Source organism: Octopus bimaculoides, chromosome 3 (assembly GCF_046866305.1).
Source record: "Octopus bimaculoides isolate indiv1 chromosome 3, ASM4686630v1, whole genome shotgun sequence".
Lineage (NCBI taxonomy): Eukaryota > Metazoa > Mollusca > Cephalopoda > Octopoda > Octopodidae > Octopus > Octopus bimaculoides.
In genome coordinates, this window is record NC_142930.1 from 158,695,540 (window position 1) to 158,718,530 (window position 22,991).

Here is a 22,991-nt window from a genome sequence, read left to right on the forward strand (position 1 = left end):
TATTACATTTATGACTGCAGTAGTAAAATAAGGCATACAAAGTTGCTGTCTTTTTCTATTTTTGAGATAGCAGGTGCAATTTAAGTAAATTATTTCTAGCAGGTCGAGTAAGTGACAAGAAGCTCACGAAGAGCTAAAACTCATCTTAGCAGAAGACCATTTTTATAGAGATATGGACGCGTGGGATGTAGTGGTTGGAATGAATCGATCTCTTTACTCTCGTTTACTCTTTTACTTGTTTCAGTCATTTGACTGCGGCCATGCTGGAACACCGCCTTTAGTCGAGCATATCGACCCCAGGACTTATTCTTTGTAAGCCTAGTACTTATTCTATCGGTCTCTTTTGCCGAACCGCTAAGTTACGGGAACCAACATTGGTTGTCAAGCGATGTTGGGGGGACAAACAAACACACACACAAATACACATATATACCACGGGCTTCTTTCAGTTTCCGTCTACCAAATCCACTCACAGGGTTTTGGTCGGCCCGAGGCTATAGTAGAAGACACTTGCCCAAGGTGCCACGCAGTGGGACTGAACCCGGAACCATGTGGTTGGTGCGCAAGCTACTTACCACACAGAATTAAAAAGTACAGTTTACCCTAGTGGTAAACACAATTTGGAATCCATAGGCTTTGAGTGAGACGATACTTCGCTAAATTGTCTAGCAAGCACTCTTAACCATCTGAGCCATTCCAACTACCTTACGAAATAAATACGACACACTTGTTCGTTAAAATTTGAAGTTCAAACTGACTTGCTTGTATTTTACTTGTTACCCGAGTTCGCTAATTGTACAGATTAAACTGAGAACAGTAACAACATCAACAGTAATGCCCGTAAACGTATTAGTTTGTATCTACATCCTATAATGTGGTTAACACAGTTCTAGATGACCAGGTCGTAGAAAGGGTGGAGAAACAACGCATACAGTCTGAAGTTTATTATTGCCTTCGTCTGCAATAACCTAAGACAGCTGTAAACTAGGGATGGAGTGAGTGGATGATGATTGGTGTTAGTGGTTGTAGAGAATGCATAAACTTCTGCTTATGAACTGCAGCAGACGGTGGTAACATCTGCAGACAGATTTTGGTATCCAGCGTCTTTGGCGTACATGCATGTGTACAAGTGAAAGCAGAGATACATTGTATACAAGTAAGTGTATGCGTGTCTGTATTTGTAATTGTGCATGTGTAAGACTGGGTGAGTGTGAAAGTAATTGATGGTGTGTGTGTGTGTGTGTGTGTGTGTGTAAGTGAAAAAGTTTGTGTTGCTTTGAAAGTATGTATAATGATGAATGTGGGTGTGTACAAGAGAATTTAACGTGTGTAAGATACTGTGTGCTAGCGCTTAATTTACTGCGTATAAAAGTTCGTTTAGTATCGTGTGTGTGTTTGCGACTATGTAAGTTTACAATCCAAGCAATAAATAGATATAAAAGACAAGAACAGAAAGGAGATAGAAGTAGGGCAACAAAAGTTATATAAGTCTGAGAGAGAAAAAAGAAAGAAAAGTATTGAAGAGGGAGGGAGGGATGGAAGAAGAGAGTCTGAGTCATAACCCCAATGATAGCAACAGTGATTAGCATAGAGCAGAAGGTGGGGGTAGACGAAGTATCTGAGACAGACAGACACGGGCAGACATGCGGACAGGCAAGCAGCTAGACAGAGAGAAGGATAGAGATGGACAAACTGATAGACGGAGTAAAAAGAAAGGGGGGGGGGGAGGAAGAAAGACAAATGGACGAGCTGGAAAGTACAAACAATTGCTCAGTCACTAGTGCAATAACCTGTAACCTGTTCTGCGATGATGATGATAATAAAGTAATAAAAAAATAAAAATAAAATGAAAATATATATGTATGTGTATATATATATATATATATATATATATACGAAAGAAAAGCATGAGAGAGAGAAAAAACTGAAAATAAAAACAACAAAATTAATGAGAATATCGCGCGAGAAGAAAAAAATGACGCAAACGAACGAAAGGAAACACACATCGGTAATAAATAAATAAGAAAAATAAGGAGAGAGAGACAGAAAAAAAAGAGAGAACAGGTTGATAATAAGGGAGGAAAATAGCAGCCAAGTTATAAAAGGAAAATTAAATGATTTTCAGAAGGGTAAGGGATAGAGAAACACGTTTTGAAATAAACGAAGATGTCTGTTCTCCACAGACTTTCATGTGTGGTTCCAAGGGCTCCCCCCGCCACCACTCCACTCGAACCCGCTAAGTTTAAAAAATCCAACTAATTGTTAGTCATTTGTAAACATGATTAATATATATCTATCTGCGTCACAATGGGAAAAGTTGCCAGTGTTTTATTTTATTTTATTTTATTTTAAGCTGGTGGTGGTTGATCATTGATGTAAATATAGTGAATTCAGATATGACCGATTAGTTCAAGTCTGCAATCACTAGTGGGTTCGATTCCGCATCTCTTACCAAAGTGTCGGCTTGATTCAAACCTTGTGAGCGCAATTTAAGTAGACGGACACCGTACGGTAGCCGTCAGATGGAATGAATGTACATGTAATTTAAAATGCCTGGCTTGTCACACACTGTTTCTGCAGAGAATTTACGTTAAAGGTGAACGTGTTTCTGGAATACTCAGCCACCTACATGATAAATATTCAGTTCAATTCACGACCGGCTAAAACATCGCTGACACCCACGAAAGGGGATCTATTTATTATGTTTAGTAGTGGTGATAATAGTAGACTTAGCTATTTGGAAATACTGCACGAAGCACTCACTACTTGCTTGCGGGGCCCGAAGGCAAATGGAACAACCTTTTTCGTGTGTTGTGTTTATATACAACTGTGCGTGTATAAGTCATGGAAAACCCCTGTGTCTGAGTAAGAAACTCACTTATTACTAGATGACTTATTTAAAAAAAGAAAAGAATTGTTGCATACAAAGCATCACGCAGACATTTATATGATAGAGGGGACCGGCTGTATTATCAAGCTGCACTCGTGTAAATGATAAGATATACACTCTTCGATTCCCGCCAGTGAGTTTCTTGCTCTATAATCTCAAATTGGTGTTGGTGTTTACAAATGTTTAGTTATCAGGTTTATAACACACAAACTCACAGAGTTTAAATGTTTACCTCATTCTTGTTAACAAATTTTAATGAGTTTATTGTCAATGCAATGAAGTATGTACATGCGTATGTTCTTACACTGTATGTATGTATATATATATATATATATATATATATATTCTCTTTTACTCTTTTACTTGCTCCAGTCATTTGACAGTGGCCATACTGGAGCACTGCCTTTAGTCGAGCAAATCGACCCTGAGACTTATTCTTTGTAAGCCTAGTACTTATTCTATCGGTCTCTTTTTGCCGAACCGCTAAGTGACGGGGACATAAACACACCAGCATCGGTTGTCAATCAATGCCAGAGGGACAAACACAGACACATAAACATACACACACACACATATATATACATATATATATATATATACATATATATATATATATATGTATATATATATATATATATATATATATACACGACGGGTTTCTTTCAGTTTCCGTCAGCCCAAGGCTACAATGGAAGACAATTGTCCAAGGTGCCACGTGGTAGGACTGAACCCGGAACCATGTGGTCGGGAAGCAAGCTTCATACCACACAGTGCATATATATATATATATATATATATATATATATATATATATATATATAAATTTTTTTGTGTTGCAGACATTAGACTGCAGCCATGCTGGGGCTCCACTTTGATGGGTTTAGTTGCATAAATCGACTCCTGCACTTATTTTACCGGCCTTTTTTTGTCGAACCGCTATATTACGATAATATATATTAAAAAAAAAAACCAACACCAGTTGCCAGTTCGATTCCCAGTGACGCGTTGTGTCCTTGAGCAAGACACTTTATTTCACGTGTCCACTCAGTTGGTAAAAATGAGGGATCTTTTTTAAAACGGGGGCCACATTTTTCATTAACGAAACACTTTGAAACTTGGAACACTGGTAGAATGTGTCATATAAAACATCTTTTTCTCTTAGTCTTCTTTAAAAAAAAAAGAAATCCATAAGTTATTCCATGTTAAAGTTGTCGTATTTCTGTAATTTCAACCAATCACTGACGTCCATTCAGCCGATATACATTAAGTGCCGACTACATAAACAAACGATTCTGAAACAATTAACCCTAACCCTAACCGTAGGGTTAGGGTTAAAGCAAATTTAAAATGAAAAAAAAGCAAATGGTATGGAGATTAAATACGCTTTACATCGCTTAATCAGCCAAAGGAGTAAATATAAACAACTGAATACTTGTCAGTGATTGGTTGAAATTATCGAAATAAGACAATTTTTTACATGAAATAAATTCGAATACAAAAATATTTTTCTGTTCTATAACACAAAATAGATAAGTATACGAAGTTTGAAAGTCTTTCGGTACCAAAAACACTACGTAAAACATTAATGAAAAATGTGGCCCCCGTTTTAAAATAGATCCAAAATGAGTAATACCAGTAAATAAAAGGGCTGGCCTTGTCACATTCTATGTCATGTTGAATCTCCCCGAGAACTACGTTAAGGATACGCGTGTTTGTGGAGTGCTCAGCCACTTAAACGTTCACCACACGAGCAGGCTGTTCCGTTGATGGGATCGCCAATATATAGCACAAGTACATGTGTGTGCGTGCGCACGTGCTTCATTGTCACCTGAAAGAAACGACGGGTTTCTTTCATTTTCCGCCTATCAAGGCCTTGGTCGGCGCGGAGCTATAGAAGATACTCAGCCAGGAGCACGCATTAACCAGGATAAGTTGGCAAGCTTGCAACTCTATATGTGCAGGAGCAAATCCATACCAGCCTGGACTGAAGGTTCTGTCAAGATGCTTGGGGGTGTCTAGTTCGGGTCACACATTCCATTTCCTACCCACCTCGGTGGATAGGAAATGGAATGAGGTTATGAGCAGAGTATCTCACTCAGAAATCGGCTGAGAGGAAGCAATCTGTGAAAGGTCACATCCATTATTTATCACTAACTGATCATTGTCTTGCTTCTGTTTTTGTCTTATCAAACTAGAATGTATGCATTTTTTTTTGCTTCTTAGAAAAAGGGAACGTCAGAAGGTTCATCAACTGCTAAAATCCACTGCACGAGAGATGGTCATATATTCTATGAATAATAATGCACAGGTAAATGCTGAGACAGTGGCATCTTAGATGATAAAGGTATGGTCGCATATTTTCCCACAGCTTGTCTCTTTGACAGAGTTGCAGCTATGGGCGGGTCAAGCGAAGATTAAGATTAGGTCCATGGCATTTGGAATGGTCCCTATTATCTATCAGTCGAGGCAACACAGCTGACAGTATATCAACCTTTCATTTTAAATAAAGCTAATAGTGGCGGCCAAGAGCGAAGATATTCTCGAGTAACTCTGGGCGTCCAGAGAACTTGCATGGGGGAATTTCAACCATGTTTCGTGGTCTGCTACCACAACAGCTCCTTTATAGGATCCAGTTAGCTCAAGACATCATCAGGAGGAACCACGTCCTGTTTCGGCCCCTATTCCCCTACCGTTTTGACGTGGCGCCCCCTTTCGGAGGTGTCTTCAGCTCTGGTGTTGAGTGCATGTCTTCTTTCTTCTGTTCCCTGGCCTCTTCGATGCAGCATCAACGAGTGTCAGCGGCCGACTTGCATGTATTATAGACATTTGTTCTATCTAACAACAGATGTACTTTCCAACACCATGACGGTGAAGTTGTCCGCCTACGCTGTTATGGCTCTTACTTTTTACCTTGGAGACCACTTACTTTTGACGTAGTAATGACTTCCACTTTCATAGGCCTCCGAAACGAAGAAACGCTCTAATGTCTTTCAATAATGCTAGCTTTGAAATGTTTTTAATGAGTGTTGAGTGGAATGAATTCGAAATCATCCGGTTACAAAGTGATGTTCAACTTTAACAATATATATTTCATATAAATATGTACCCGAAAACAATATATCTTGGCGGAGTTGTTTAATGTAACTCCCCCACTCCTGCTTAACTTATTCATTTTTCTTTCTTTTTTGCGGGAAGGGGTTAAATATTTTTCGTATTACTGAGCGGGAGCAAAGCCGAAAATTTCATTTTCTAAAAAACACTCTTCGTTTCGAAGTGGAACCAGCCTGCAACTTCTTTTAATTATTTATTTACCTTTTTTTTTTTTTTTTGGGTAGTGGTGGGGTATTTTTCTATTTATCTTTCCTTAATTAAATGTATTAAACATGGTTTTAACAGTCCTGCAAGAAATATTTGGTTCAGAGTTAGGATCAAGGGATTAGGGAGATGGAGAGAAACTGAAAAATGACCGAATTTCTAAAATTAAAAAAAAAAGGTCTTAAAACTTAGAAATCCCGAAACAAAATTCTAAAAAAAAACCCAGAAAAAGGTATGAAGAAGATGCATATTGTCAGTCCACAGCGAAGGTTCGAAGACGTAATCAAACTTTTCTCTGAAAAATAAATTTTACATTATCTCTCGGGTTAATATTGACTTCCTCTATAAGGTTGCACATAAAACAAACACGATCGCGGGTTTCATGTCCGCTTTCTATCCAAGCTTGCATGAAGAGATACGCGAGGAAGAGTACCCTCCTCGGCGCCACCAAACCCACTTGTTTCAGGTAAAGTATTTTATTCCATAACCATTTATGTATCATACTTAACGTAAGAGACGAATCTATAAGAGATGTTATCTCAGGACAAATACTGCAGTAAGAGGCCTATTAACAGTGTATCAGACGTAAGTCTGATACATAAATGAGTGTTTCAATTTAATACGGTCTCAGTTACATAGATGAGTGTTTCAATTTAATACGACCTCAGTTACATAGATGAGTGTTTCAATTTAATACGGCCTCAGTTACATAGACGAGTGCTTCAATTTAATACGGCCTTATTTCATGCGTTTTTCTTTTTCTTTTCTTTCAAATCGTTGACAGTTTGTCTCTGGGCGACGTAAACATATCGCATTTGCTGAAACGGTACCAGTGTGAAGGCATGCAGAAATAAATACGCATGTGTGCGCGCTCACATAGACATGATAAGGCTTCTAAACCGTTTCCGTCCTACTAAATCTCAATCACAAGGCATTGGTTGACAGAGCGATCTTAATTACACAGACATGTTTGCAAATAATAATCATATGTACAATATACACATGATATATATTTTACACACACACACACACAAACAAACAAGGTTAAGCGGTTTCACACGAGTAAATGCATATTGAAAAAATAAGAATATAATGCACAGAAAACTTTATCACGAAAAACAGAAAAGACTATACACGTTTAACAGTTGAATAAATTAAACTTTCGTGATATCAGTTCTAAAAGTCTACATGTTTCTTTTAGAGAACAATAGTGTTGCGTAAGAAGATCTGATATGAAAATTTAAATTAATTTCATTTATTTCAACCCTTCATTTTTCCCCCATTTTATACAGGTGTGAAAAGGTTGTCTTAAAACAACCGAAACCAGTAGCTGAAAAATGTACAGACAATTTTTCTGTTTTCCACGATAAACTTCTCTAAGCACTTTTTTTTTCTTCTTATTTTCCCAACACACACACACTCGTAAGTTGCACTGTTTTATACATGATTTCAACTACAAAACAAATTGGGGCAAAACTAAACTATGAAGGGAAAAAAATATTGTACCAACATTTAACACGTAATTAAGGGTGCGGCTTATAGACGAGTAAATCCTGTATGTATATATGTATGAATGTATATATATATATATATACACGTAATCTTGTATAGAACAATTTCATTCTTTTTAGAAATCTTCAGCATGATGTAATCTGTAACTTTCTTTTCACAAACACACACTGAACGCCAAATAAACACAAACACAAAAAACACTACACATACAGATGCGTCTTGGATTCTTTGAGCATACGGTCGCTCAACATCTCGGAAATGCAAGCTAAATCTCCTTGAAATCACACTATCATCTTAATAAAAAAGATATTTATGACAATGTAATTTTGGTATAGAAAACGAAAGAATGGTCAAGTCTGCCAATAAGTCTTATCTTAGTATTATTTAACTGAGGCCGATCTGGGTCTGCTCAGTATTATCATAGTCGTTTAATGTCCACTATTCCATGCTTGCAAGGGTCAGATAGAATTTATTGAGACAAATTTTCTACGAGTGGTTGCCCTTCTTGTCAACAACCCATACTAATTCCTAAAGTTTAACTAAACGGGAGGGGGTGCTTCTATATGCTCACGTACCCTGTTAGAAATTGCGGCCAAATTTTCCTCAAATAAAACCATGCGGTCTCAAATTAGGAACGGACACATTGGATAGTGCAGCTCTACGAGGGGGTACTGAAAAGTTCCTGGCTTTGGGTAAAAAAAAAAAAAAAAAATATAGGAGGAACAGTCATGATTTTATTCAACATATTCCTCTCTCAGATTCACACGCTTATTGCGGCAGTCTTTCAGTTTTTTCTAAACCCTGTAAAAGAACTCGGAAGGTTAGGCCTCCAACTGGACCTTTCGCAATACCCTTGAAACCAGGAACTTTTCAGCACCCCTCGTATATATATATATATATATATATATATATATATATATATATATATATATACATATATATATAAACACAAAAAATCTTTCATAAGCAAAGAAAAGACTACCTTGTGACCAGTGATTCTCTCCAAACGTTATGATGTTTCTGGAAGAAAAACTTGATTCTACATAGTTATCGTGGAGGTGCAATAGCCCAGTGGTTAGGGCAGCAGACTTGTGGTAATAGGATCGCGGTTTCGATTCCCAGACCGGGCGTTGTGAGTGTTTATTGAGCGAAAACACCTAAAGCTCCACGAGGCTCCGGCAGGGGATGGTGGCGAACCCTGCTGTACTCTTTCACCACAACTTTCTCTCACTCTTACTTCCTGTTTCTGTTGTGCCTGTAATTCAAAGGGTTAGCCTTGTCACACTCTGTTTCACGCTGAATATTCCCGAGAACTACATTAAGGGTACACGTGTCTGTGGAGTGCTCAGCTACTTGCACGTTAATTTCACGAGCAGGCTGTTCCGTTGATCGGATCAACTGGAACCCTCGACGTCGTCGTAAGCGACGGAGTGCCAACAACAATACATAGTTATCAGGAGTTGATTATCAGATCATCTCAGGACATACCACCGATAAACAGTGGTCTTCATCTAGTTACCCACGGTATTTCGAAAGGGAATCCCCATGAATTGACTTTCTCATTCAAACTTCATGTATCAGTAAGTCAGAAATTGTGTAATGTTAATGAGTGATAAAAAAAAAATGTACTCTGGATTGTCTGCTGGTCTATAATGTGTAACATTTCTTGAAAGGCTTGTTTCGACTAGATAACCAAAGACTAAACAAAATAAATAAAGAAAAAAGAAAAGTAAAAGAAACTATGTATGTTTTGTCTAGACACTAGCAAATCATTCCTGTTGGAATATATGCTAGTCGTTCAAGAGCTAATTGTCTAAAAACGTACCCTCTATTTTTTACTATTATCTGAGAGACAAATAGTGTGAGAGAGAGATTTCCATATTTGATACTGGAGTTTTTTTTTTAATGTTCATATGGAATCTGCAGTTTCAAATAAATGCATGAACAGGTATAGTAGGTATGTGCATATTATTATTACGGTCGAATGCACTTGCTATGAGCCACTTGCAGAAAGAAATGCACACCAACATCTGATGCCCAATCTTCAAGATGATCAACAATAAATTTAGTTAAACAGGAATTATGGCCTTTGCTTTAAGAAAAAGTGGGACGGTTTATTTTGTAAATTGAGATATGTATATAGCTGCATCAAGTCTTTTAACTAAAGGTGAATTTCCTACTTCTAATGACAATGGTCACTTCACTACCTTCGTAACCAGCATGCTCTCTTTTCCTACTTAGCAAGACGCACACACATCTTTTAGTTGTTTCAGTCATTGGAGTTTGGCCATGCTGGGGCACTGCCTTGAAGAGTTTAGTCAAACAAATTGACCCTAGTACTTTTTAAGTCTGGTGCTTATTCTTCTACTTTGGGGGGGGGGGGGTCAAATTACTAAGTTATGGGGGCAGAAACAAACCAACATCGGTTGTCAAGTGATGCTGGAGGACATATATGCGCATATATATATATATATATATATTCCTGCACAATGGGCTTTAAAAAAAGTTTCACAAGTCATTGGTCAGTTTGGGTTTATAGTAGAAGATATCTGCTCAAGATACCATACATCCCAAACCGTATGGTTTAAAACAATACTTCTTAACTGCACGGCCGTGTGTGTGTGTGTGTGTGCACATATGCACTGCATGTATTGAATATATAAATCTATAGAAAGCTGGAATTTCTCATTGTTGCTATTCTAAGTTTGACTCTTGGGTGATTTTAGAATTGTAACAGAGTCACACTTCAACTTCCAATGAATTATCAAATAAACTCAGCATATTTTATTTGCTCATTCTCGAAATGCATAAATATTTTAGTGTTAAGGTTTAGGATAGCAGAATTTCACAGTTCATACCAACAAATGGCTGGTATGAAACTGAAATCATTCATTTTTTTCTTCTTTTGGCTTTCAATAAAAAAAAACCCCTTTCTTTTTAAAATGTTTTTGAAACAGCTGGTAGGAAATATTAAATCTGAGCTTACTGGTATGTACTTTGATATAAGCATTAAGTACTCTTTCCTTTATGTAGCATTCTGCATCAATCTAAGTGTGTGAATATATACATATGATTGTTTTCTCTTTTTCTCCCAACCTTTTCCCTAATTAGACATGTGTAACCATGCCGATCCCTCTGTAGGAAGCTGCTCTTCCTCATCTCTCTCTCTCTCTCTCTCTCTCATAGTAATCCTCTCATTCCCTAGTATAAAGTTCAACCACCCCATCTTCCCCCAGGGTTTGTAGACCTGCAAACTGCATGGCAACCTCAATGGTGCAGGTGGCATGAAAAAGAAAGCACCCATTTCATGCTGTAAAGTGGTTGGTGTTGAGAAGGGCACCCAGCAGCAAAACCTATGCCAAAGCAGATATTGGGACATGATACAAACCTTGGACACATAAAATCCTGTCCAACCCATGCCAACATGAACATTAAATGATGATGTTTTATATTATATTATATATATATATATATCATGTATATATAAAAGAGACCACTAAGTGGACTGCTAATGTGCTAGTCTCGCCCGATTGTTTTTGCTTCGCTGAATTTTTCTTTGAGAATTTTTAAGTGATCTTCTTCTAGCACATTAGCAGTCCACTTAGTGGTCTCTTTTATATATACATATACAATAATCCTTTTGAGATCTCAGAAAATCTTTTCTGAATCTTCTGATTCTTTTAATGTGCTGGTTTCCTGGTATTAAATTGATATTAATTAACACCAATTTCTACCCTATTATATATATAGATCATGTAGACACACACACATGTACAAGTTTGTACAGACACACACTTAGTAAACTGATGCTGAACATCAAATAAAGATAAGAGTACATATCAAAATGTTCAGCTCCAATATTATTTTCTGCTATGTGTTTCAAAAATCATTAGACTTTTTTTTTGGTTTTTTTTTTGGCTTAAAAAAAAAAACAACAAAAAAACGAAAGCTAAAAAAAACATCTAATGATTACCATTGGTTGGTAATGAAACTCAAGTCATGAAGCAGTGAAATTCTAAATTTTAACATTAAAATACATACACATGCTAAGAATAAGCGAATAAAAGTAGACTGAGTTTATTTTAAAATTTGTTGGAAGTAGAAGCTTTATTCTATAGCAATTCTAAAATCAATTGAGAGATGACTGTGAAACTCGCAGTAGAAACGAAGTGAAATAGCAGCTTTCAATATAATTATAATTTATAATTTCAGATAGATATTTTATGGGAATCATTGTTTAGCCATAACCAGTTAAGTGACATATGAGAAGTAAGTATTTTCAAATGGAGTTTAGTGTTGTTCTTAGGTTCGTTGGTTCCTGTTAAATCTATCACCCACCCAACCCATGTCAGCATGGAAAACAGACATTTAAATGATGATAAAAGTGAAATACAGATTATGATAATGGATGGTACTTATAGCACATGGGTTGTACAAGTGAAATCCCAAAACCGAGTCTTCAGTGATGTAATAGTGCTGATAATTTGTAAATTAGAATTGTATAAGAAAATATACACAAAGCGGTGTGTACTTGTATTAACATACTCAGTTATCAATATTTAATTTATACATGGTACACACATGCACACTCACTCCAATTAATATTTTAGGGACTAACTCATAAAAAAAAAGGATTTGTCATATTAACCTAAGATCTGACTTGAAGGCAGGGAGTTGGGGGAAAATGCTTAGCGGCATTTCGTCTGTCTTTATGTTCTGAGTTCAAATTCTGCTGAGGTCGACTTTGTCTTTCATCCTTTCGGAGGTCGATAAAATAAGTACCAGTTGAGTACTGAGGTTGATGTAATTGACTTGACCCCTTCCCCGAAATTGCCGGCCCTGTGCCGAAATGTAAAACTAATACGAAAATCTGAGAGCCATTAAAAAAAAAAAAAAATGGAATTCATCAGATATCTGCCACAAATAAATCATATACCATTCATACCGTAATTTTCCAATGCTGAAATGTAGATGTCAATGTTTTTATCACATCTATTTGGTTGATTGATTTTTTTTTTTTTACAAACCAGTGAAGCAGGACAAAAAAAAAAAAAATTATCAATGTCTGCTTTGGAAGAATGCATATAAAAAAGTTATTTTCTGCCCATCATATATATATATATATACGGGGACGTAAACACACCAGCATCGGTTGTCAAGCGATGTTGAGGGGACAAACACAGACACACAAACATATACACACACACACACACACACATATATATATGCATACGATGAGCTTCTTTCAGTTTCCGTCTACCAAATCCACTCACTAGGCTTTGGTCAGCCCGAGGCTATCGTAGAAGAAACTTGCCCAAGATGCTATGCAGTGGGAATGAACCCGAACCATGTGGTTGGTAAGCAAGTTACTTACCACACAGCCACTCCTGCGCCTATATTTGTTTTTGACTAAAATTCTTCAATGCGATGCCCCAGCATGGCCACAGTCTAATGACTGGAACAAGTAAAAGATAGAAGGTACTTCCATTTCATGTGTAACATGCTGGGTGTGAAGACCTATTTACATGGAAAACAAAATGCAATAGAAGTACACATTCCCACACTCATGTGCATAACTATGAACACACACACACACAATTTCCTTGAAATAGCTTTTATTAAGTACAGTGGAAATATATTGAAATGGTCATATGTAATAGTCATATTACCTTGGACTAAATTTCAATATTTGTTAATATTGAATTAAATATTTCTGTTGATTAAGATATGGGAATGAGAAAGAGGGCTCACATGACATCTACTTTTTTTTTTTTTTTTTTCAAATATTTTGGATATTCTGTCAGTGGAGAATTATGGTAGCGATGGTGTAGGATTTATCTGCGGAAGGTATCTGATGGATTTCATTTTTATCTTACATGTTATAGTTATGATTATCACAAATGAGTAACTGAAACTTATTCTGGATTTTCTTGTGGTATATTCCTGGCAAATATATCTGTTAATTCACCTTCATGTCCTTTTTCAACTTAAGTTAGATTTCAAAGGTTAAAAACAGTTTTATATACACCAAGATGGAGCAAAAAATCCCATCAAACCAGTGCAGCTTACATTACAAAATTTACTTATACTTTTCATCAGGAATTAGTCATTTTCTGATGTTATTTATAACCAATTAACTCGTCCTAAGTATGTTACTGGAACTTATTAAGAGGACTTTAGGAAAAGTACAAACATCACAACATCCCCTATATCCCCACCATCACTTAAGATACAGGAGCTGTGCTTCATTAGAGAAATAAACAAATTTTTATACACCAAAACCTTTTCGGTGTGATTGCATTTGACCCTTTTGGGAGTTAAGTACCAGTAATATGTTGGGGTTGATGTAACTGATGATACTGCTTCATTATGCTAATGTGAGAAATTAGTCAATCATCATCATCAGCAGTAGCAGCAACAGCGGCATCATGTCCACCAAGTAGGCTGCCTGGTTCTTCATCATCATCATCATTTAACGTCCGCTTTCCATGCTAGCATGGGTTGGACGATTTGACTGAGGACTGGCGAACCAGATGGCTACACCAGGCTCCAATCTGATTTGGCAGAGTTTCTACCAAATCAGATTGGAGCTTGGTGTAGCCATCTGGTTCGCCAGTCCTCAGTCCCCAAATTCTATTTATCTGCCCAATGTTCTGAATTCAAATCCTAATGGTTGCGAAATACATGCCTTTTTGAACAGTATTGATAATTTAGAGAAATGGTTTTACAAAGGGGAATGGAACCAGGGAGTATAGCAACCATATTTGATGACATAAAAGATGCACTTTATTTCAGAAGAATTCACACACACATGTGTGTGTGGATTCAATTAACTAACCCTATATTCAATTATATATTCATGGCCTCATGCCAATATCACAAATGAATATTATGTAAAAACTCATCATGAAAATCAATATTTTCATTTTATATGCTACCTGGTTCTGTTCTCCTAATAAAATTGTTTCCATAAACTATCAGTGAATATTTGAAAAGCCATAAATTTCACAACTTATTGTTTATATCTTTCTATAAATACCATTTCACAAGTTTATATGAAAAATACTGCAGCAGAAAATGGCCCATGGTACACACTTTTGTCCATATGCATTCTAGTTTCAATACTGCCATGGGTTACTTCAGCCTTTAGCTCTCCAAGTCTGATACATGAATTAAGTAATATAGGTATGGACTAGGGTCAATTTAAACCAGTATAACCTTCTTACAAGTTTATGTGGCTGTGTCAATATGGTAAATCACCGTTATCATGCTTTAGATATAGAATAGTGGGAGAGACAAGTGTAAAGATGCTTTAAAGTTTTAGGTTACCAGTGTCTAGCTCCCAGTTCAGCTCAGGTTGAACAAAACTTGGATTAAAAGGCAGTCCAGTTATGACAATTCCATTTTTTATCAGAGATTCCAAAGACTATAACATCTCATGTGCCCTTTATTTAATATGGTAGAGTACAGTTTTATGTTATTCGAGGCTAGCAGGTTAAGAAACCATACAAAGTCTCTCTTGTAGGTAGCCACATGTTAAATAAGTTAATAACAATAAAGCAGAAAAAAAAAATGAATGAGGTGATTGCGAAATACATGCCTTTTTGAACAGTATTGATAATTTAGAGTAATGGTTTTACAAAGGGGAATGGAACCAGGGAGTGGAGCAACCATATTTGATGACATAAAAGATGCACTTTATTTCAGAAGAATCATTCTAGGTCCTATATGCAAAATTGCACCTCTCATAAGCTAATTTTGTTTGTAGAGTTCTTTTCCCAAAATATGTGCTGTTGAACGTGGCTGTGTCTTATGTCAAATACGATATGTCTAGTTCACAAAAAAAATAAAATAAAATAACGTAAATACTAATTTTCAAGAAGAATTTTACATAATAATCATTTATCATTAGCTTATAATGACACTTTTTCCTAGGGTTAAACAGTTTTTTCATTTATTCATAAAATTAAGTTTTTTCTAAGAATCAACAGAGAGCAACATGATCGTAATGCGGAAGATAAATTAGAAGCTATTCAAACACGAGAAAGAAAAGAAAAGGAAACTTAATAGTTTTTACAAAAAAGGTCAATAGTTGGGTAGGTTTTGTTTTCAAACTTGCAGATTACAATAATTTCATGCCTCGTACAGAGCAGGTGTTGCAATAAAACTTCAAATAAATCCACTCACATTCGTATGATAGGAGTGGAGAAATTTACCGTCAAGCTGCAGTGTCCTCCTGTATACAAAATTTAGGTGTCTCAAAATTTTACGTAACAAGGTTTATGATAAAGTTAAAATATGAATGATTTATATGACAAACCCATTCTATAAAACATCAATTATTCAGAAATTGAACACTGGACACCAAATCAGCATCTACTGCCAAGAGGGTGTAAGGGGAGTTATTTGCTTTTGTCTTGCCCCATATTATGGTCTGTGAGTAAATTCCAGCCTTTCAGTTTTACTTCAGAAGTTTGGTGAGAGAAAAATGATAACTCCTTAGCTGATATTTGAATCTATTTTGTTTATCCTAATATCTAAAGATCATTTTTAGATTAAATTTTCTGAACAAGAGGCCTGAACATAACATGCAGACTGTTTAGTCATCTTTGTAATATAAAAATCTCAGAATGTGAGTAAAAAGTAATAAATGGCACTTTATACATGTCATATCAAAAATTTTTCTTAGACTGTTCCTTTTAAATTGTCTGTTTAATTGTAAAATATACAACAGCTTACAGAATCTTTTGCTTACATAGATATCAAGATGCTGTAACTTACAGAAGAGATGACAAAAACAAATGGCAAAATGTTGGTTGTAAACCAATTTCAATAGATGCTTGCAAGAGAAAACATAATAATCTAACAATCTGAACATGAGCTGTTATTGTTTCTAATAATTATTTCAAATTTTTGCACCACGACGCAGGCTTGCTTTTGAAGCCAATACACAAGTGATATTTACATTACCAAACTTGGAATATAGAGAGACAAAATTAATTATTCCTTGGGATTTAGGTAGATGCAGCTCTTTTCTAACACTCAACTGGTCCTTACTTTTGATAACATTGATGTTATTTCTTAGCCCCAAGTTATACCTGAGTGGTTTCAGTTGTGATCATATGACTTTTTGTACATCAGAGTCTAGGGCAGTGGTTCCCAACCTGTGGTCCATGGATCCCTGATGGTCTGCAAAGGTAGTACTGGGGGTCCATGAACTAAATTCAATATATATATATATATATATATATATTATATACACGCACACACACACACATACATATATAAGGATAAGCATATTAAAAGGAATCCTTGGTAGCGAGAAGGCTGGGAACAACTGATCTCAGCCAATCAAATCCTTTGTTTTTTACCCTTTTGCCTGTGTATTCCCTAGTGTCCATGTATCATATATGCTACACATTCGTTGCCAGTACCTTGTGACTGGCCCTCGTGCCAGTGACACGTAAAAAGCACCCACTACACTCTCGGAGTAGTTGGCATTAGGAAGGGCATCCAGCTGTAGAAACTCTGCCAGATCAGATTGGAGCCTGGTGCAGCCATCCGGTTCGCCAGTCCTCAGTCAAATCGTCCAACCCATGCTAGCATGGAAAACAGACGTTAAACGATGATGATGATGATGCCCAATTTTTTTCAACCATTAGAATAACTTGGGCTTATGAAAGGAAAGTCTTATCAGTAGCTATGTAACAAGGGCTCATTAAAACTCTGAAAATGAGCATGGACATTTAGGACAGACTTATGAAAATGCTTTGGATTAAGATGTTAGGGTTTATTTGATGGAGATTTGCTAGTTCTAGTAGGTTCAGTAACTTCATACAGGCTTTCTTGTTGACTCAAATGAGGAATAATAGAAATGGTAATGTTGGATTCCAAAAGTACCTCGCAATATTTATTTATGCCAGAGTTCAAATCCTGCTGGTGTCAGCATAATCTTTTGTCCCTCCAGTGTTTTGAGTACCAGTCATATACTGATGCCAGTTTAATTGACATTATCCTCAGCAGACAAAAATCATAAATTAATGAACTTATGCTGCAAGAGGAACAGAAAAAAAAAAAGACTTGCACAACTTTTTTTTTTTTTTTTTTTTAGTTAGTATTCTGCAACTAACAACTGAAGTATTCACCTCTTGAGAATTCACTCAAACTCAAATCACTAGACAACAGTGAAATCTCTGGCTGAAAATGCACCACAGGTACATTTGTTACTGGTTGGAGTTCAGCCTAGGGAAAATTCCTCTTCCCAGTAAACCACTACAGTGAGTATGCATATGTAATCTTTTCCCCCTCAAATACTCACCCAAATCCTAAACTCACAGGTAGACAGTCTGACATAATGCATGTGTGTGCAAATGAAACAGGCGCGCGCGCACAGAAGCATATTCTCACACGTACTGATAAACCGCTATACATACATACCCCCAAGAAAGAAATTACTCAGGGACGCCATTCCATCCTCGTGAAAAAAAAATCATAGTCAAGTCACAGCCATTACACTTAACGCAGTGTGGGGAAAAGTTTAATAGTGGCGGTGGGGAACAGTGCAATATCAGTAACTAACTTGAATTTAATCTAAATAATCAGTATGGGAAAAGTGTTAAATGCAGGCGAAAAGTAAGCGTAATAATATGTACATTAGAGTCGAGAGCGGTTAAAGACATGCATTACACGTGAAACCAATGTGATTAATGCATACCAAAACGTGTAATTAAGTTAACGTACGTGCTTTCATCTAGACATCAACACACGCATAAACAAACGCGCCCGCGCGCACACGTAGACACGACACAAGCACAAGCATAAACAAACGCACGCGCGAATATAGGAGGAAATTAACAAAACACGCAGGATTATCACACACACACACACACACACACACACAGACAGACGGATGAGCGATACTAATACTCGCATTTGACAGCGACAAACGATAAGAAAGTAAAATAGATCTCGGTAAAAAAGTCTTAAAGTTAACTTTCAGAGACATAGTAGTTTCGCTATAAACCCATTCGTGTGTGTGTGTGTGTGTGTGGAATGCCTGCACTTTCTGTGTTTTAATTTTACGAGTTAGCAAGTCAGTGTGCATCCGGTCGTTGTTTATCTCCTTGTCAGTCCTGACAATGCAAAGGAGTTTCCGGCCGTGACCATCCCGTAACTTTCAAACAGTGTATTTAAGACTGTTTTATCAAATATAGTCTACCTTTCTTTTCTAATTTCTAAGAACAGAAGGGTATGATTTGGGGATATATTCGGCTATTTTTAGCAGGTCGAGCGATTGCGGAGAGATTTCCTCATTGGCTCGTGTTGTGTAAAGTTGTCGAGTAAGATGAAGTGTATTGTTGAGCTCCAGGTCAACTTTTTATTAGGCAGGCCTATAATCGGAGGCGTTCTGGCCGTGACCAACCCTGTTTCTGTCAGACAGTATACCATGGACTATGTTGATCAATGTGTATTCTTATTTTTTAAAGCGGTAAGGTGTGATTTGCGAGTGATTTAGCTTCTATTGCTACCAGGTCGAGCAACCGAAGAGAAAGTCACTGGTTGACACCCTTGTTTTTAGTTCATGAATTTAAAGAGTTTCGATTTTGAAATCGGTCAAGAATCTCAATGTTAGTATGTGTACGTACCTCTTCATCTGTGGTTTGGTCAATGCAAGTGATTAGTAGGCCAATGTCTGTGCACGAAAGATTTACAAACCGATATTGCGCGTATGAATCACTGTGTACAAATGTGTGACATTTACTGCGGTATGACAATGTGTGTGTAATGTGACAGACCATAGATGGTGTTTAGCGGTCTGTCAGTTATATAAATTTCGATGTGTAGAGGTGCGTACATGTGAGTATGTGTTATCGAAATACTAGAATTCATGGTGCTTTATAGGAGAATGCGTAGGCAAAAAGAAAAAGAAAGTTCAAAGTACAAGAGCCCTAAGAAAAGTGCAAGGGTTTTGGCAGAGACCATAATTGGACAGTCCTACTTGAAATGATAACATCTTCAACTTCACAGCACACGATTTGTATACAAATAACAGTTTATGAATAGACATGTAATAACATCAATAATTTAAGCGGTTAGATATGAACGAAAAGGTTTTCAGACGACGGGTAATTTACCTACCTCTACGGTGCCAAGACGACCAAGCGTCAGAAGAAGCGACCAAGTCACAGGTATCCGACATTGCATGAGAAGTACTGGCGCTGTTGGTTAAACACAAGCCAGTCACCTCCTTATCAGGTGGACACAGCGAACGACAACACCAGCGTGCCGGACATGTCACCGTGCCGATTCGATCAGAAAAAGATGACAACAACGATGTCGACGGCGAAGATATCGATGATAAAGGCGGTAGCGGTGGCGGTGGTAGAAAGGTAAATAAGGGTTGTTTAACCGGCGTGGTTGCTATAGCCACAAATGGTGATATAGAATGAGGTGGTGTGAACGATGAAGATATTGATGGTGTTGTTATTGTTGTATGCTGCGGCAGTGAGACGTCGGCTTTTATGGATCTGACATCACCCTTCTCCGAGTCAACGCTCCAGAAAGCCGGTCTCCAGAGGCGAGGCACTTGTGTCGTAGTCGTACCAGCGACGACACTATTATCTGAGGACGATCTGGTGTTATTACTGTCTCTACCACTTGCAAAGTTTTTACCACAGTTGGTCGGAATTGTGGTAGCGTGGTGAGGAGACGAAGAACGATGAGGTTGAAGTGGAGGAGCAGCCGGATACAGACAAGGTAAAACCGACAGGGTGATAACGACGGGGTAAAACGGCGAAGGGAACTGGTGAGTTGCTAGACGGGTACTCCACTGCACAGTCACCGGTACTTATGAAAGTGACAGCACTGGAAAAAGTGTAATAATAGTTGTTGTGGTAGTAAGGTCGCTTAAGGATAGATCAACAATCGAAGTCGCTATAGTAGTGAGAGAAAAAGAGTCAGTAGCAGACCGGACTGTGACGACAATACCAGTAGTACTGTTGTTGATTTTAACAGCAGTAATATCAGCAATAATAGTTCTCGAGGCGATGGCCACAAGCACTGCGTCACTATTAGTGTAGTAATAGTAGTTAGTAACTATCGCACAGTTCCTACAACTGATAGACTGGCCTAGAGCGCTTCTCCTACCGCTAGAAATACTATTGCTACTGCCACCATCACCACAGCTACCTCCTGCTACTTACTAACTTGTAGTAGTGGTAGTAGTAGAAGTCGTAGTGTTATGTCTGATGGTAGTAGCAGTGGTGGTAAACTTTAGTTTGTCGGATGCTTAAACTTATTAAGAGTCAGTAGAAGTACTTCTAACTTTTTTTAATAGTTGTAGTTATAAACAAACGCCAACGAAGTTTTAACTTCGAGGTGTGCGCTTTTTAGAATCACATTGTAGTAAACACGGTAATTAGCGTTTTCGGAGTTATTGAAAACACACACTCACTCACTCACGAAATGCATATATACAGACACAGTAACTACACACACACACACACACAAACACACACACACACACACACTAAATGCATATATATATATATATATATATATATATATATATATATATATATATATATATATATAATGCATTGGTGCACCAGCATGACCGCAGCCACTTGGCTGAAACACATAAATAAATAAATAAATATACCCACAATGCATACAGATACATACACTAAATGTATATATCCACACAATGCATACAGATACATACACTAAATGTATATATCCACACAATGCATACACACATACACTAAATGTATATATATACCCATACAATGCATACACACATACATACACTAAATGCATATATATATATATATATATATATATATATATATATATATATATATACCCTCACAATGCATACACACATACACTAAATGCATATATATATATATATACCCACACAATGCATACACATACACTAAATGCATATGTATATATCCACACAATGCATACACAATGCATACACTAAATGCATATATATATATATATATATATATATATATATATATATATATATATCTCCACACAATGCACACACACACATATATATATATATATACATATATAAATGTGTATACTTTTATTTTCTTTTACTTCTTTCACTCATTTGACTGCGGTCATGCTGGAACATCTTTAGTCGAACAATTTTACCGTGCGACTTATTCTTTGTAAGCCTAGCACTAATTCTATCCGTCTCCTTTTGCCGAACTGCTGTTTTAAATGCATTTAATAAATACTAAATGCATACATAGACACATTAAATGCACAAACACACACACACACACATATATAGCTCGGTGCATACAGACACATAAAGTGCACATATTCTTTCACTCTGGTTGTCTACCGAAATCCGATGATATTCACTTCATTAATAGTGAAGTTTTGATGGCTGACCAATCCAGTTCTGGATCCACAAGCTATATTGGTGAGTGGATAAGTAACGGCGCTGGCAACCACGTTTGCATGTTACCTAGCTTCCTTCTGCTACCTTCAAGTTGTCACTTCCATTTCCTATTCATAAATTTTATCACCGCTCAGCTGTCACCAAGTGATTCGTTCGGCAGAAGTTCCATGTCAGTGGTATACTAGCATACTATTGGTGATGAGCAATAGTGCCATCTTTTCCAAATATCTGAACATTCTCTTTTAAATTTAAGACCGAAATGCATCAGGCGCTGGCCATTGCTGGGGCAAATTTTCGTCTCTGATAGTTATTGTGTTTTTAACACAGCAAATCCATAAGAAATGCTACCTTAAACAAATACTGTTGTAGTAACTGGCCCATGGACAATATTTATGCATTAAGTATGATACATAGATGGCTATTTTAATTTAAATCTGCTTTAAGTGCACATACTGGATTTTTAGTAAGCCAGGCGATTATTCGCAACATCAGTCAATGTTTTATTCACTTTTTCCAAAATCAAAGACAACGACTGGTCGTCCCATCATGTGGCTGGTTGCGTATATGTACCACTGAAAAGGTCGAAATGCAGCTAACGAAATTGCATTTGACCATTGAAAATGGCCGAAATGCACCTAATGCTCTCGCAGGTCGCTGCTGGAACGAACTTTCGTCTCTCTCTCTCTCCCTATTGTGTTTTTAACATAAGTCCATGAGATGTTATCTCACAACAAATACTGCAGTAACTGACCATCGACAGTGTATATAATACGTAAATGGTTACTTTTTCTCTTTTAATCAAGAGAGGAAGACAGTACCTACGGTCTTTTCTAGATCTAAAAGATAGAG

The 22,991-nt window shown here is 37.0% G+C and overlaps 1 protein-coding gene across 3 annotated transcripts in view; it reads right to left on the minus strand.

The window, feature by feature from the left end:
* LOC106877486 (uncharacterized) overlaps nucleotides 1-22,991 on the minus strand; it is a 224,232-nt gene that overhangs the window by 89,941 nt on the left and 111,300 nt on the right. Inside the window, exon 1 of one of the 3 annotated variants that reach the window (XM_052966013.2) lies at nucleotides 19,856-20,944. The exons of the other annotated variants lie outside the window; for them this stretch is intronic. Within the exon in view, the coding sequence (XP_052821973.1) occupies nucleotides 19,856-19,916 (61 nt within the window). The 5' untranslated portion in view covers nucleotides 19,917-20,944. Of the gene's footprint in view, nucleotides 1-19,855; nucleotides 20,945-22,991 lie in introns of those variants that run through there. 3 annotated transcript variants of the gene reach the window in all.